Genomic DNA, 18,263 nt, shown 5'->3' on the forward strand with positions numbered 1-18,263 from the left:
GGCACTCAACACATTTTGAAATTCTGTTCTGAAGTAACAAGTTTGAGACCCAGATATTAGCCAGAAGGAGGCTCAATGGTTTGAGAAATAGTAGACTTTGTGGAAAATACTGGAGTAGCAGAAATGTCATGCTAAGGTGAGAAAAGCCACAACAAACACCTTTGAAACTTCTGTAGCCAACAGTCAGTACTAGAGATCCTGATGTGTACAGTGCTTTATAAGGACTTTCTACCTCTTCACAGAGTCTTTCACCACCTTTGTCACCATTTGGTCCAATTGTTTTCCCGCGGTGCATTAAGGAACACGAATCACTTTGGCCATCTGATCTGGATTCTCTCACCCCTCCCTTAAATTGTTTCTACCTTTTGCTTCGCTAGGGTTGTTTTATTGTTTTGCCATTTGAAGTGCACATGTGTTTGATTTTGCTTTGAGTATAAGAGAGTTTTCTTAACATCATAAGACACCCTTGGAAAGGTGGCATAGCTCCACTTGTTCCCATAGCTAATATAGTTGCGGTTATGTCAGCCTATGAGGCTAGCAGAAATAAAGCCATGGAAGCTCTAACAAAGGGTCTGTTGGAAAGTGTACTTAAAGGCAATTTATGCAGAGCTAACGTAGAACAGTTACAGCCTGCTTGACTCTCATCAACAACTGTGGAACAACCCAAAATCCTTTTCCTGAGCTTACTTTGCTTTAATTCAGCTACAAATGGTAAGCATGCATCCATCAGCATATTTGGAAGACTGCACTTCCTCAGTTTCTCCTCTGTATATAATTTCAGAAAGTTACCTTTTCTGCTGAAAGACTTACAATATCTTTTTCTTTCCAAAACAAAACATAGCTTCTACAGAAGCTGACAGAGACGCCCTGTGGTGATATACCCTTTCTAGGAAGAGCTCCTTACTCCTTCCCAGGTGGATTTTGAAATTCTTGAGACCAGGCTTGTAACAGCAAATCCTCATGTGACTTGTGTACACATCCTACCATTGAGCTGTCTGCGATGGCTTAATGTGAGCAGAGATCTGCCTATAATGATGAAACCCCTTTATTATTAATACATGCCACAGCTAACAAGGGAGCTCTGGCAACAGATTTATTAGGGCAGATGTTCCTAGTGTATCCAAGGTTTTTTGTAGATGGACTAGGTGGCCACAACACCACCAAACCCAAGCTGACTATCACTGGATTAGAGTTACGTGTGTAAACCTGTTTCCCAATAAGGATTATTTAAGTAGAGCTTCCTCTGTTTAAGACTTCTTTTGTTACCTGACAAACAAATTAGTACTTGAAGCAAGCAGAAGTGGGATATATTAAGTAAAAGGGAAGAAGCAGCATGATTAACAGAAGGACAGACATGCAGAGGAAAGGGAGGTAACGATATGAAATCTTAAGGCAGTTAGGATTTCATAATTTAGAACTGAAAATTTATGTTAGAGCAAATATTTTTGTCTTCTGTGTAGAAGATAATGCATGCAGTTTCACAGTAAAGCTAGTAACATACAGTTACCTAGAGCAGTTGCATGCTATAATGCTGGCCTTTAGAAATCCATGTCTGCCATTGCATTGCATTTTATTACCAAAGTCACTTGCTAATAACATGGGGGGAGCTGTAACAAGCCCAACTATGACTAGGATTATACTTGCCAAGTGATTTTTCTTTCAGTGGCAGTTATTTGTGTGCAGATCATTTGTACCAGCCAGAAACTTCCATTGGGCTTGGGAAGCCCTGCGTTACCCTCCTACCAAACTGCATCTTTGCAGTGTGCAGAGGACTTGAGGTGTGTAAGCTGGGGACAGCACAGTGCCCAGAGACTAACTATGTGAGATCTGCTTGGTCGGAGCAAAATCTGTGCATATTAAGGAACTCTCACACGCACACACACATCTCCTTGAAATATATTATTGATTGTTTAACTGCAGTACTATAGTGTGATAGTAGCTATGATACTGTCTCTTTCTTTTTTTCCTCTTACATTTCTTTGACATCCTTTGACCGTGCTAAAAATAGTGATACAGGACTGGGTATTTTATTTCCCTATCTCATAAAAAGACATGGATGGCACCATCTGTTCCTGATCACCAGTAAGCAGAGGCTGTGCAATGTTGGGATGGGAGGAGTTTAGGGCAATGGGCAGATGCTCCCCTGCTCACTGAGTCTGTTTCCCTCCCATACATCACTGCCAGTGAGAGCAAATGACCAGTTGACATATTTTACCCATTTAAACAGTGATGGAGTGCAGGCTTCCTGGTGTGTTCTAAGTGCTGTATTAGTGGTCTTTATTTTACAGCTGAAAGATTGCATATGTAAACAGAAGCTCATCCATAATTTATAGTATATAAACCAGCTAGGGATATAGGGAAAAGGAGGATTTCATTAAATACACATTATGATGCACCTCAGGGGAGGCAGAAATTTACTGGTTAAGCTAATTATAAGGCCCACAGTGTACTGACAGGTTTTTTGTTTTGGGTTTTTTTTTGCCTTTGATTTTTTTCAAAGAGAGAAGGTTCCACAAGCCTGAGGTCCAACACTGCTTTGGAAATCTCCAAAGGTTTTGCAGGTGCTCTACACCTTTTTAGGTTTGTCCCAAGCAAATATTTGAATAAAACCTTTTTGAGGAGGAATCCTGTTTAGCAGTCACACAACACCGCAGGAGAGCTGCTTCAGATGAGAGAGGCATAGCACTGTAAGAAGTTGATGCCAGGTGACGTTGATTCTTACCTATCAACAACTCTGTATCAGAAACATCATATTTATATTTAATTAATAAATACAGTGCATGATAGGGAAGATGGAGCTTTTAGTTTTCATACATGAGCTGGAATCAGAAGGTTGCACAGAGTCTGTTGCTGGGTCCTACTTCCAGTGAGGCAGGTGTGCATTTATCCAGAAGCCCATCAGCTGGATCCTGATGGGTTCTTTACTGTCTTGTTGCCTTCCAAAAGCAGCCAACTGGAACACTATCTTCTCTGCACAGGCTGGGAAAGACCAGTACATTTGAGATGGAAAAAGCACATGGTACTTTTGAAAACAATGGGTCTTACTTATTCATATTTATTATGAGAAGTTTCAGCTTTCTCTACGTACTTTGCAGGTTACAAATCTTGCTGTCATCTGCGGAGTTTGCAGGTGTAACATTGTGTCACTACAAAAGTGATCTGGAGTTACCTGGCAGTATGACACTTCTGGCCCTGTCCATAATAATCTGATTGATTTCACTGCTTCCACTGCAGCAGGATAGATCGCAGCTGCTTTTGCAATTCTGACTCAGCAATTAGCACCACTTTTTAAGGTTTCAGGTGGCTAAATAATCAGTGCAAGGCTAAACATGACAGCTTTTTCCTTTTAAAGTTGTTTGTATGGTTTGAAATTGTTTGAGATGTATCTTTAGCAGAAGATTACTGATTCTTGGCTTCATAGTACTGTTGATGCACTTGACAAACATCCAAGAAGACAGTTTTGGATGCTAGATATATGATCAAGCCCATGCAGGGCTAAATTCAGCTGAATTACAATTACTGCCAGCAAACCAGGATAGGTTTTAAGACATGAAAGTGAGTAGGGGAAAAGACAGAGAAGGTTGATCATTCTATATTGCTATTTTTGAAAGAATGTAGATCATATGTTGTTCTTTCAGCTTTATTTTGTTGAAAATATGCTATCCTAATACAATGCTGGGTATCATGAAGCTTTAAGGTCTAACTTAAAACCTGTGATGCTCAAAGCTAGTCTGCCTGACAAATCTTACTTTATTTTTAGATTAAATCAGGGTATATATTGTAACAGCAAGAGGCAAATAAACACAGAACACTGAAGGCCTCCTCTGTCAAGTGGGTGTTTGAGTAGCAGATGCAGTGATTCATTCTGATGGGTGAGTGCACTGCTGAGTGCAACTTTGTAGGCGTGGGTCAGAATGGGACATGGAAGGTTGCATGGAGCACTGAGAAACCTATAAATTAATGAAAGTAGAGTAATCATGTTCAGTAAAGCGTATTCTCTTAAAAAAAAAAAAAAGTTTATGTGTGAGGCTGCAACTTGACTTGAGATGAAAATGCTAGCTCACCTCCTTCCCCTACCCCTTTATACACATTTATTCTCTCAGTGGGACATACAAGTAGTAACTTAGAATCATGTTGCCATACAACAGAACAGGGATCTGGCCTTTGCTGCTGCTCAGCTTTCTCATCTGTAAATAATATAGTAATACTGTCATCACAGGATAGTAACTGAGCTCTTAGTGCCTTCAAATGAAAGATGTTACGCAGCTGGGAAGTATCTGCACTGTTTGTTTTTTGGTTGGTTGGTTGGTTGGTTGTTTTTAAGAGATGTAGTGGAATATTCTGAGTTCAGGAGGAGGTGGAAAGAATGGGCCATGGAAGAACACATGAGAAGTAGTAACAGCTAAACAGAATCATAGAACTGTTTAGGTTGGAAAAGATCTTTAAGATCATCAGCTCCAACTGTAAGCCTAACACTGCTGAGTCCACCACTAAACTGTGTCCCAAAGAACCTCAGCTGTGTGTCTTTTAAACACCCTCAAGCACTTCCCTGGGCAGCCTGTTCCAATACTAACAACCCTTTCCGTGAAGAAATTTTTCCTAATATCCAATCTAAGCCTCCCCTGGCACAACTTGAGGCCGTTTCCTCTCATCCTATCACTTGCTACTTGGGAGAAGAGACCAACACCCTCCATGCTACAACCTCCTTTCAGGTAGTTGTAGAGAGGGATACGGTCTCCCCTCAGCCTTCTTTTCTCCAGGCTAAACAGCCCCAGTTCCCTCAGCCGCTCCTCATCAGCCTTGTGCTCCAGACCCCTCACCAGCTTTGTTGTCCCCCTCTGAGCTCTCTCCAGCATCTCAATGTCTTTCTTGTAGTGAGGGACCCAAAACTGAACACAGCATTAAAGGTGCGACTTCAACAGTGACAAATACAGTGAACAAGAGTACCTGTAAAGTGCTGTTTAAATTACAATTGCATTGGTACATCTGCCTTCTATTCCTGTCAAAGCACATAACAATTGATTCACCACAAACTTCTGTAGAGATGTTCACATAAATCCATTACATTGATTGAACTATGCTATTTTATACTACTAGTACTGTCCTAAATCATTAGCCCCATAAGTACAATAAAAGGATGTTTATACTCATCTTCTGAAACCAATATTTAAATATCCCTTGTTACTATGTTACAAATCCCTTGCAACCAAAGCAGTAGCATTTTCACGTGTGGGACCTGCTTACTATTTGAGAGGACAGAAAGTCTCTCAAACTCTGTGGGTTACACTTCTGTGTGGTGATGTGTAGAGCTACTTGCATGCTCAGCAGCGATGGGTTTGTTGGGGAATAGCCTCCTGCCTCTCTCCCTTGCAGCCTATCACTGGATCCCAAACTGAACCAAAATAAACACACACCCAGATGTGGCTCTACATATTATTACACAGCTGTGCAATTCATACTGCTGATGGACCCTGGTTAGCTGAGAATTATCTTTGTAGTCCTTTTAAAGGAACAATGCTTTTAAGAGGATCAGCTGCCTGAGAGACCATCAAAAGGATGTCAAACCCACCTAAAGTACGGCTGGGCTATGTCTGTGTCAGTGAAAAAGCAGCCAGCTTGGGCAAACCCTGGAAGGACATATGCTCTAAGGCCTTTGTAAGAGAGGCTGCAGTCATCTTTGTTTTCTCTCAGCCTGCTCTTCAAGGATTTGCCCTGATGACAGATATTGTAACCAGGGTTTAGGTCGGGGCATGAAGAAGGGAGTTTATTTCCAGTTGAGTGTGAAAATCTCCAATTCATATGCCTGTTCTTGCCATATTTCAGAAGCCATAGGGTTGTTAACAGATACTTTGCCACATACAAGATTAACTAAGGAACAGATGCTTTAAACCCTTGGTATTTCACTCCCACTGCTGAATGTCTGGACTGCATACATTTAAGCAGAGCGAAAGATCTCTTCCAGGGATAAATAGGCTGTGGCAGAGTGTCACCATTTGCAAGCTCACACTGTCTCCTTCCTCGTGTGGGTGTTTACTTACCAGAGGATGCATTAGCTGTTGCTACTGTGTTTGCTCAGGTGGGTTGGACCTGCTGGTTCTGTCTGTGCATTGATTATGTTCACAGAACACAGATGAGAAGCAGTTGAGGGGTTTTTCCTGCACCGCTTGCAGGCGTAGCTGTAGAATTTGTGGGTGAGGAGAGGGGGCGGATAAGGTTGCGTTTAAACCATCTGTGTTTGTGCTGTCAATTCTAGGCTGCTTACCTGAATACACAAGCTAGTCTTCAAAGCCCGAATTAAGGGCTGCCCCACAGGTCAAAGCTTTTTCAGCACAGGACTCTGCTACCCAGATCCAGAGGTGCCTTGCTTGCCCTCAGCCCTGGTGCTGAGGTCCCAGGGCCTGCAAGGGCTCTTGCCATGGGGACCCTGCAGCTGCCTTACCCTTCTGAAGCTGAGAGAGTCCTTTGTCTGCTCTGAATAAGTGCAGAATAAACCACAGTTTTACTAGTTAAAGGAGACTGAAGAAATAGGGTGATATGGGAGGGAAGTGAGGAGAAAAACGTGCAGCCTTTGTGGAGTTCAGTCATTGTTTTAGGGATCTGTTTTGAATTACTATTTTAGCTTCTCTTTAGAAGCAAGGGCAATTACACTTTGATGACACTCTTTCAACTTTTGCAGAAGAATGTAGAACAAAATCTGTATATTATCTGTCTAAAAAATATACATAAGACAGTTATTAAAGGTAAATAACCTATAGATTGTCGACTTTAGACTCAGTGTTCACAAGTGGTTTTTATAAAAAGTTGTTCTTACTTTGATTTACTTATTTTGTTTCTGTTTATTCAGTGTTCAGAAGCATGAACTTGCAAATTGTTACAGACACTCAGAAGATGGAATATGTCTATTAAGTAACAGGAGACATTGTATGTGATTACTTTTTATTCACTCCTTTCTTTAATCTTCAGAAACTGCATTGCCTTTTTTTTTCCCAAAGGCCAGGAGTGAAACAGGACTGTACATGCAAAACTTATTCCTTTTAGTACTGGCCTGGTTCAAAATGAAGGCTGAGTTCTCGGCGACCAGACATAACTATGCGGCAGAAATCCCCTGAAAAAGGGTTAAAAAGAAAAAAAAAAGATAGATTCATAATGATAATGTGTTTGGAATTTCTTTTTGAAACAAAAATCTCACAGTAGATACAAGTAGGCAGGATTTGGTGGGGAACTCATCTAACTAAAGCGTTTGGAAATGCCTGTCAATACTGTAACTATATTTTGCAAGCTGTGTTTTACTGCACAGCAATCCAGTGTGCAGCCTCCAAGGTAGGAGAATGTGCAGCGAACATGGCAAATGACCTGTTTGGTTGCAATGCCATCTGCTGATGTACTAATTTATTGCAAAAACTAACAGCTGCAGTACCTTAGTGTCTGACTGCAAACGTAAAGCACAGCCTTGTAATTAATCACAAATAAATACACCTAAACTACCACCTGGCTGATGAGGTATTTTGCTGAAGAACCAAAACTTCTGGTTATGAAAAGTGCCAGTAGCTTTAGCTGGGAGGGAAGGGTCTTCTTGACCTCTCATGTCTTCATAAATCACGACATGAGGACCCAAGCTCTTACGTTCCTGCCTCCTTTTGAAAGTCATATTTAGGCTGCTTTATTATTTGGATACTTTTGGAAAATAGACTGGATTGGTTATTTTGCCCTGAGATCTTGTTGCTGTCCAAGTTTGTAGGCAATTGGTAAAGACTGAGGGCTATTACTCCTTCATTTGGTCAGTTTATACCCCTTGTTCCAATGCGAACACCTCCAAGAGCCTGTTAGGGTAACTGGCCTTACCTCTAGGACCTCCCTGCATCCATGCACAGGAAAATTACCTGGAGCACCAGCCTCTAGGTGGGCTTCTCAATCCTGTTCCCTTATGTTCCTAAGCACATGTCCACAAGAGAAATGTGTCCCCTGTGGATCCACAGATGGGCTGTTGTCTCAGTGAGGAAGGGAAGCACCAATGCAGCACAGCAAAGTGTAAGTCTGCTGCCTGCCCCAGGCAGTGCAGTCAGCAGCACAGGCAGGCTTCTACAGAGGTTTGTAGCCCATGCTAAAACTCTTGCTATAGCTGTAGGGCTGTCAAGTTAGTTGTTCATTTGCATCAACTAAGATCAAATCTTTTGCTGTGTAACCTCATGCTAAGTAAATAACATTCCAGTTCGTTCTTAATTGCAAAAGCAGCAAAAAGAAGTCTTGAGTCTTTTGCTATTCAGATGGAGTCATCAGTCAGGCCAGTAATTGATTGGAGAGAAACCTCTGGACAAACATTTGCTTTTGTGCTCTGAAAAAAATTGCCACGTTTATGCCAATGTAGACTAATTTGTTCTTATGCCAGGATATGCTTCTGTCCTGCTCCTCCACTAAGCTGGGCTGTTGACACTCCTCTTTTGTATTGTTATTGAGGTTACTTGTGGTTGCACCAGTGATTTAAACTGCTATCAGGGATGAATATTTACACTTTGTCTCAAAAGTGTCTGTGTAAGACACAATTCTACTAGCTGTCCATCCATCCCTATCTCTAAAACTAACTTTCAGAAAAAGAAAAAACCTAATCCTATACTTTTATTTATTCTTCTTAATTGGAGCTCATTAGAACATTGTCACTTCTTGATTATTTATAATAAATCTCCCCTTGAGCCTTCTGTGATATTGGACCATCTTCAGTGAGAAGAGGTGGTACTTCTAGCAGAGCAGTCCAAGACAGATTTAATCAAAAATTCACACAAGGCGTAAAATAAGGATGAGGATGGATTCCAGCCAAATTTCGGTGCATCTTTTTTCCCTTGCTACATTTGGAGGAATTGACCTGGGAATTAGCAGTGGTTCCTGCATAAAAACAGTTTCCTGCTCTCCACACAACGTTGACAGAAACTGTGGAGAGCAGTTTCCCACTCACCTTGACTGGAAGGTTTCAGCACACAATTTAAAAGGAACAGCTTGTTTTGGATAAGTTTATTTGAGATCCTAGACTGCTGCACCACAAGTGTCTGTGTCTGCTTTCTTTTCTGTGCTTCCCTGTTTTTCAGTGCTTTTTGCCCATCAGACCCTTCCTGCTCGTTTTCTTCTTTTTAAAATGCTTCAAGCTATTGTGCATCTTCTATTTCTTCTGAAGGATGTGCCTGTCCTATGGTGTAGATGCACCTGAGCTAGCTTTAAATAGCTCAGAGCTGGGTTGCTGTAGGGTCTGAGGGCAGGATTAGCTGAGCACCTTCAGTGGGTTTCACAGCCTGTGCCGAGTTCTGCGTTGCCAGGGCTGAACTATGGCAGATCTCAGGTTGGTTGAGAGCGAAGTGCCAACACTGCCAGCACTGCGATGAAGCCTTCGCTGTGATGTTTGTGAAACAGCAAGTGGGCAGGTGAGAAGCTGCTGTTTAAACAGAACACCAGAAAACTTGTCTAGCCTACAGATTTCACATTATGAGAAATAACTGTTCATTATTTGAGCCCAGGTTATCATTAAACAAACTACTTGTTTCCTGATTCTTTTTCTTCTCCTTCTTATGATTCAGTTTGTTAAGTAATAAGGGAAAATAGATACTAGTGATTAAGCTGTAGGACGTTCCTTCTTCTGTGTTCTTCAGCATCTCTTATCTCTCCATGTTTGCAATATACATGGAAAAAGAATATTCTTGGTACTGTGAAAAAAGTGACAGCCACAACAATATGCTACTTTCAGCATGTAACAACTTTAATATAAAGTATCAGAGGGTATGTCAGATGTGAACTGGACCTAATGTATTGTAAGGATGTGGGAAGTTCAGTAGTTCTTGCCTTACAACAGAATGAGCCACGGCGCAGTTAAAACTTGTCACAGTTCAGACAGCAAATTTGTGGCAGAGTTGATTATATTGCCTGTATATCCTGGCAGGATGAAATCAAAGTTAAAGAGCAAATTCCTATAGCAAAATTATTTCTGTACCTGTGTGTATTGTGTTAAGTTATTAACCCTTTTACAGGGTTAAGAAGAATTCAATGATCTTGATAAGTTGAAGATCTAGTTTGAGGTTTGAAACAGCCTAAATATGCACTTGAATGTAGCTGGTTTGTGAAAGCAACTTATCTGAAAGATTCCCTGTAATAAAATTACACAGTACTATGAGCTTGTTGTCAGTAGTTCATGTTACTAGATTGGAAAGGAAACTCTCCAATGCATCATGTTAGGACCCTGTGTCTTTGAATGGATGGGATGAACCAAGTCATTGCAGTTACAGGAAATACTTGATTCTGGCTTTTCCTCCGGAGTTCAGAAACCAAACTAAACCCTGGTGCTTAGTTATGTTTCTCTTTACTGAAACTTTTATGAAATCACAGTGCTGAGCAAAAGATACAGGAAGGCTGGCAGGTAAGTAAATCTTCTGGTATGGTGTACGAGTCCCAGTCGGGAGCATTTCAGATGGAAGGAGGTGCAGCCAGAAAAGTGGCCACTTGAAAGCAATACTTCTTGGTGAAGCCCTACCATGTACAGGCATCTTTTACTGATTTTGTTATGAAGGCCGAGACAAAGGTTTCGAGAGGTAAAAAGTTATGGAGAAAAAAGCTAATTGTCATTTGAAAAAGTGATCTCTTTTGCCATTCAAGCTGCCTAAGCACATTCTGTCATCAAAAGCAAAGTTATTAATTACAAAAAAAAATCGTGCTGCAGCAAAATAGTGTCAACCAGATGTTAAAACTTGACTTGAGCTGCTGTAGCCTCGTCTTTAGAATTACGTGTGTTATTAGACCTGTAAGAGTAAATTCTCCTGAAATCAGCAGGACACTGCCAGCTTTCACATTTTTTTTTAAATCTGACCAAATTTAACTGTGGCTTCTCCAACTGACCCCCGTGCCTAAGTCAAAACTGAAATGTATGATATATTTATATGGATCCAAAGGAAAGCACCTTCCCCTCAATAGTAGTTAGGGCTCATTAGCAATCGCAACAGTATTTTACCTCATTTGACTTCAAATGTGACCTTCCTAGAATCAAATGGATTGTAGTCTATATTGATTTGATTAGCAAGACTGCATAAAACTGCCCAGAATATTGTGTTATATGTATGTCCTAGCCAGCAAAAGAATTCTGCATTAGAATCAGTTGAGTTGCACATCTATTTTTGGAGAACAGGCTGTTTGTTTGCTTTTTTTTAATTTTTAATTTCTGCAAATCGTTACACCAGATGGCCTGTTGAGCCAACAATAGATCATCATGTCTCACCACAATGGGATCTCTTTCTGGCTAGCTTGAGTCAAAACAGTTAGATATCAGTCCTCACCAAGCACATTCCTAACTTCACCTTAATTATTTCTCTCCATCTGGTCCGTGGTAGTACAAACAATTTCCTGCTTCCTTGCGTAGCATCAGAAATGCACATAAATAAGCAATCTAGTGCTGAAACAATTACTTTGAATACATTAAATTCCATTTCTGCATTCTGGCAGATACCACACTTCCATGGCTAACTGAATACTCATACTAATTAAGGTAAAGAGTTTGATAATGAAGTATTTCTATTTTTAAATTATGCTTTTTGATTTTTATTCCCACAGAGGTCTCAGTCTGCATTCTCCCTCGCTAGTGAAGATATGCCCAGTAAAGGACTAGACCCTGCATCATCTGTGACTGAGGCTCTTTGGAGGCATCAAAAAGGACAATTCAAGAAACAGAAGGAACGCAAGCTGTCTGCATTACCTAGCTGGAAAAGTGTGGACAGGCTAAATGAAACAAGTAAATACTTCTAGTACGAATATGATTCTTTTTTCGGTACTCACATGTGGAATAAATATGACTTGAAGCAAAGACCCTCTCCAGGAAATTTCTGCTGGCCTCTGTGCTTTCAAGGGCCACATATAAAGATGTCTGTTTGGTGATGCTGAGTGTCATGATTTTATTGCTTATCTGGCCATTATATTATTTCCAAGAAAAGATTCAAAATATGAGCCTTTAGGGAGTTGATTTTGGACTGTTAGGAAACATTAGGCATGTAATTTGGATACACTTCAGAGCTTTTAAGACAAAAGAGCCCAAGGGCCCTGCTTTGTCACCTGGTTGTCTGTCCTCCAGTTGGAGGAGTTTGCACCTGCCCACAGACTCCCTTCTGTTGCAGAAGTTAGCTATTCATGAGGTTACATGGTGAAACAAACAGTGACATAATTCATGTTTAGGATTCCCCATCACACCTTGGTTTTCAATCCCGATGAATTCACTATTGTGGCATTCTGTGCAGCCCTACTACCTGCTGCTTCCACTTGAATTTGAGGAAGGCATGTGAGTAGGAACCTCACAGACCAGCAGTTTCCCTAGATCTGTGTCCTCAGTCTTCCTGTATATTAGGTATGGATATGAATATGAATGGTGGGTGGCTTCCTAAGTCAGCCCCATTCCTGAATCAGCACCCTGGGATAGGTCGCAAATTTCCTGCTTACGTCAGGATGACCTAAGTACAAGCTGTCATTGAAGAAGGTGGCTCCGGCTCTTAGGGGGTCGCATTTCCACTGCCTCTGTTGTCCTGGCTGTAGTGTTCATGAGACCTCAAGAGTGTAGCACCAGGCAACTACTGCTCAGAAGAGTTGATTGGTTTTCATCCCCACAGCTGCACATGGGGAAAAGCTGAACCACTCACTACAGCAGCAGCCTCTGGCTCCCAGTGATGGGGAACAGCAAAGCTATTAATAGCATATCTGCTGCTGTTGTCCCAACACAACAGAGTCTGCTTGTTCCTGCTGCTTGGTTAATGAAGATAAAACTTCTATTTTGTAGGGTGAGTTTATTGGTGCTGTAACTCCCACAGCTGGCTCAGTGGGTGTGGGCAAGCAGAAGCAGCCAAAATATGTGTTTGGGTGTACTGGGGACCAGGGATGGGGGCTGCCCATCAATTTGATTTGTTAGTCTGTAAGGCCAGTTGATAACCTGGGGAGATTGAAAATTAGACAGAGTTAATACCCTTCCCTCCAAAGAAGACTATGATAGCAAAGTAGTGCTAAAATCTGACCTAACTAAGTATGCATTACTTTGTGAGCTGCTCATTCAACACCCTGTCAGAAGCATTCCCCTGGCATTTGTAGTGGAAGACCTATTTTCAGTAAAGCAGTTAATTGGGTGCTTAAATTTAAGAACCCACTTCAATCCCATTGAATTCAACTGTTGAGCAATTTAGTACTTGACAATGGCTTAACCATAGCAGAATGACAAATTGACCCAGTTTCCTCTAGGTGCTCTACTCAGAGGATTTGTTCTGCTCCTTTCATCTAAGAACCACATTTGTGATGAAATCGTGGTGCCTATTGAGCTTGTAGGAAATACCTGATTGTGCTAATTTGTGTAAATATGATCTCACCTATTCAGTAGTAAGCAGCTCTGTATTAGGATACAGAAAACAGAAGAAACCTCAACCAAGAGTCTGGAGTGGCAACATCACTGAGCTTTTCAGTCATGTAGCCAAAAAGCAGTTCACAGTTGATCTTGATTACAATTTGCACTGGTTTAAATGATGATTCAAGAGCCAAATCATTAATTACTGGGTTTTTTTTTCCTCTTTAGCAATAGTTTCACAATGATACTTCTTAAATCTATTTTCATTTTCACAAGGATAACTTATAGTGTATACCAAATGAATTGTGTGCAAAATCCATTCTTTCAGGTAAGTGACTTTGTTTCAGAAAATTAGGAAGGGAGCATTTGACATTACTTGAAGCTGGGCAAAACTTAGTCAGCTTTCTGAATATAAAGTTCTCAGCGGCTTTTCTTTCCACCCTGCTTGCCCTCTAAGATATAATCGACTGCTATCTTGTCCTTTTTTTGATTAACTGACGATGTTCGCCCGATTCTTACGTGTTGTTGCTTAAAAAAATAAGGGGGTATGGTTTGAAAGAGAAAAAAGTATAATGGTACAACACTCCACTGCATTGCATTTGTGTTATGTGGTGCAACAGTTCCTGTTGAAGATTTGTATCTTGCAGAGCTGTTTGCTTTGAAGGAACAATGCTTTTAAGGAAAGGTCCTCTTTCTCTCAAGACAATCCTATATTTAGGTTAATGAGCATGGTTGGAAAAAGTGAACAAGCAGAAGTTCCTTATGCTTGATAGCTTGTATTTTCTTTTCTCCAAAATCAGCTGTTAAAATACAGAGTTATTAGCTCTCCCTATAAACCTGACTTCAGTTATATCCTCAGTGGGTCACTGCTACAAGAAAACTATTAATGTTTTAATTTATTTTTAAGCAGGAGTAAGAATGTCTTCAGTGATGTATTTTCTCAAGTTCTCTGAATTGGCATGAAATTTAGGAAGTGAAAACAAGCGGAAAGGACTCAAATGATTAACAAATACAAAATCTGTTCTAAATCTTCCATAGCTCTTAAGTTTAATTAAGTTTAATTATTGTTTCATTTTTGTGGGGGTGTTTTGTTGATGGTAGTACACCACAGACTTTTTTTTAAACTGATCATACCTTCTTACTTCATATTTATGTTCTTTATCAGCAATTCCAGGGAAAATGTCATCTTCTTGAGGTCCAAGTATTTGTAATCATGTAGTGCGAGGTGTTTGGGTGTCATCTACAACACTATCCAGTGTATAGTGATTTTCTCTTTTAAATAGTGATGTTCTGTTTACAGTTTTAGAAAACTGATAGTTTATAATAACCATTTCTACAGTTTTCTGGAAATGTCAAATTTGAACCCATGGAAGGAATCCATAAGGCTGAAAACTTCATTTAGTAAACCGGGTTTACTGTGTAACTCCATAGCATTATGTATTTATTCAGCTGCTGCGGGAGGTAGAGTCATCACACGTTTCCTATGAAGAGACTTCTCAAGTTTGATTGGAAGTGGGATCTAAATTAAGAAGTGCAGTTATGCGAGTTATACAGAACTCTTTGAGCATATTAGTGGCATTTTTTTTTCTGTCAGAGTTGTAAAACATACTCTGAAAAAGTGTAAGAATACAAAAGCAGCAGTGCGTGGGTCATAAACAATAACATATAGTCTAGGATGCAACAGCAAGCATAACCAAGAGCCTAGGAAAAATTAGGAGAAAGCATCCTGTTGCATCCTACTTCTTTCTTGTGCTTGTTTTGAACCTTGATTTCACTAGTTTCACTTTATGCCCTCTAGTAGTTAGGTGGGAAGGTATTCCCCCATCTCTTTTAGGGTGTGCTGAGTCTTCTCTCCTCCAGACAGGCAGAGCTCTGGTTTACTTAATCATTCCTTGAATGGAAGCCACTCCAGAACCTGGTGCAACCTTCTCTGATCCTTTTTGCATCTTTCCTTTTCAAGATGAGACACCAGAACTGCACACAGAATTGAAGACATTTGCGAAACACAGGATTTATACATGTCTGTGTACCAATGTTCCCTCAGCCTTTCCTAGTAGTTCTTTTAGAAAAAAACTTTGGTCCAAGTACTCTCACATTTTAAATAGTCATTGCCGTGACTTTATGTGGTGGCTTTTGATTAAAAAGAGTAGAGCAGCATAGCTCACAACATGAGAGAGTTCATTAGTTTTGTTGAACCTTCCAATTTGTGGCCAGTTGATCACAAGCTGGCAAGGAAAATGAGCCTTTCACACTGTGATCACAGTGATGATTGTTCTTGTTTTGTTTTCCTAGATCCGCCTTCTGTTTTCCAAAGCACTGATGGAAACTGGGTAGCTCTGCAGAATGTCACTTTGCCTCGTCCTCGGATGCTTGCCAAACCAAAGAGTCAAGTATTTGAAGCTTTGGAGAACGAATCCAGCATTGTGTCTGCCTATGATGAGATGGGCTCAGACAGCGAGGATGACTACGACTGGAATGTGGCCTTGAACAAGCTGCGTCGGAGACCTCGGCAATTACCAGATGATTTCTATTACACCAGTTCCCAGTACGGTCCTGAATGGGTTTATGGGAATGACCAGTACCAGGCAGTGAACTCCCCTTCCTCTGGGTTATACACCAACACTGAGACACTGTTTTCTGATTCTGAAACATCTTCAGTAAACTCTTCCCAGGAAGCTAAAGGACCTAGCAAACTTCTCTGGTTACAAAGCAGAACTCAAAGTGATAAACCCAGAATGGAAAAAAAACATTTCCATGGAGAACTGGATGTAAATTTCAACCCACAAGCAACCAGCTTGGAGTATTCGGACAGCAGTGAGACTGAAGAAGTCCATTATGATTTAGAAAAGAGATCAAGAAGATGGAGGAAGAACAAAGCCATCTCTGAAGAGTTATGTGAAGGAAAAAATCACACAAAAGCCAACAAGATGAATTTAAGTCAGGTAATTGTGTTTGAGCTTACCAAGGGCAATCTCAAAAAGAGCTGAGCAAAACTGATTAAGCTGTGCTGGCAATAACATTTGAATCATGAGTGGGAGGTGGAGTGTTCTTCCAAGCTTTATCCTCCTTGTGCCTCATAACAAGAAGTAGCAAAGGTAAAGTGTTACATATATCGTGAGCAGGATCTGCCTCTTTCTCAAATACGGCACTTCCATCTGATCAATGACATCATTAATGGTGCTCTTGAAAAAAAAAATAGAGTCAGGATTTGCCAACAGCTAACAAATGTTGACTGGTCACCTATTGTGCTGGGGTTTTTAATTTCCTTGGTTCTTGGAATAAGAAATAACTCATATGCCTGGGAATCTTCTGTGTGCTGTGCAAATGTCCCAGTAAGGGATAAAGCTAATGAGCAGCAGAAATTCAGAAAGGGCTGTTTTTGAAATACGGTATCTGCTTTTAATTGGTCACTTCATTATGAGTCCTAGTGTGTTAGGGTGTTTACTTCCATTTAAATAATTTGTAGTTAGATTAAAAAAAGAGAAAACCAAAACAAACAGAACATAACAGCTCAAACATAGAGTAACCGATCATACAACTTGAAGACAGCAAAGCACTCTCCAAACATTTCTTTTAAACAAGTGTGGGATAAACAGAAAGCAAAGATGTCTGTTTGAAGTTAGTCCAGGCCTAGAACTGATATTATTTAAGGGATCCAGTTGTCCTCCAAAACTTTTTTAGCAGTACAAACACACTTCTAACTAATTACCCAGCTGGATGAGGAGAATACTGACCCCCTGTCCAGTTCCCTTTCCCATCTCCTACCCCTCTCAAATCCTGTAGCTGCATCATTGCTGCAGCAGAGTAATGGTAAGCCCGAAGCAAAGAGCCATGTGCTGTCTTCTCCCTATGCCTCTGACTACAAGCAGCCCAAGCCAGTCTATAAAGCCATCTGAGCAATTTTATGACGCCTGGAGTTGGTATTCTTTGCTTTTACTACAAGCCTATATTTCCCATGGAAAGACATCAGTACAGCTCATCATAAGATCAGAATTCTAGGATTTCAGAAGGTTTTTAATACTGGGTAAACCATTCTTTATTCTGTATCTATTCCACCTGCTTCTATGAGACAGGTGTGTGTGTTTTGCACCAATCATTTGTACTCATGTCCTCATATGTTTATAATACAAAGTTGTTGAAGGGGAGTTGTGTGTGATAATGTGCATTATCAACACATCAGTGGCCATTAGTGACTTCTTAGAACATCAGGTAGAGTTACAGGATTCTCCAGGGGCTGCACAAACAGTACATAGACTTCTGCTTTTCCTTGTCTGGCTTTGTGTATTTGTGCGTATTCTGTGTGTCTATATGTGTCTGTATTCATATTGTGTCTTTCAAGTTACTACTGCTATGCAGAGTATACAAGGTGTTTCATAAAGATGGACCCAATTTCAAAACAGTATATTTCGTGATGGCAACTTGCTACAATTATACAAAAAATTACTAATAGTTTAATGAGTTATCTAGGGGTAAACATTCAAAACTCTATGCCCCAGCCTTTCACGTGGTGAAGAGTTTCATTCATGGGCAGTTCATGATTGCAGGGTTATAGTGGTTTCAAATTGGGTCCATCTTTTTGAAACACCCTGTAGAATAGCAGAGCTCACAGGGCAGATGTCCTGGAGATGTTCTTCCAGGGGAGAACAGAAAGGCTGGCTGCTCCCAGACATACATGTTGGCATCCATCCTTCAGTAGCTTAGTGTGTGCTTCAAAGTGCAAGGTGGTGCAGAAAATCATTGTTCTTTTCAGCTCTTCTGTGAGTTGCTTTGTGTCTTAAGTGCTGCATATAACGCTCTGTTGTGCTCAAAAAGACAAGGTTTGGGTTTCTGACCCATTCTCCCCTCCATTTTTCCCGAGGCTAAAAGTCTGTCCCTGCTGTCCTGCTCCCTTGGGCACAGTGGGGCAGGCAGAGGCTCACTGCCT

At 40.7% G+C, this 18,263-nt stretch overlaps 1 protein-coding gene across 6 annotated transcripts in view; it reads left to right on the forward strand.

The window, feature by feature from the left end:
• Positions 1 to 18,263, forward strand: part of MYRIP (myosin VIIA and Rab interacting protein) — a 217,278-nt gene that overhangs the window by 168,072 nt on the left and 30,943 nt on the right. For all 6 annotated transcript variants that reach the window (XM_071804849.1, XM_065832886.2, XM_071804844.1 and 3 more), the window contains 2 exons: positions 11,578 to 11,755; positions 15,632 to 16,281. In XM_071804849.1, the coding sequence (XP_071660950.1) occupies positions 11,578 to 11,755; positions 15,632 to 16,281 (828 nt within the window). The remainder of the gene's footprint in view (positions 1 to 11,577; positions 11,756 to 15,631; positions 16,282 to 18,263) is intronic.

Source organism: Patagioenas fasciata, chromosome 2 (genome assembly GCF_037038585.1).
Source record: "Patagioenas fasciata isolate bPatFas1 chromosome 2, bPatFas1.hap1, whole genome shotgun sequence".
NCBI lineage: Eukaryota > Metazoa > Chordata > Aves > Columbiformes > Columbidae > Patagioenas > Patagioenas fasciata.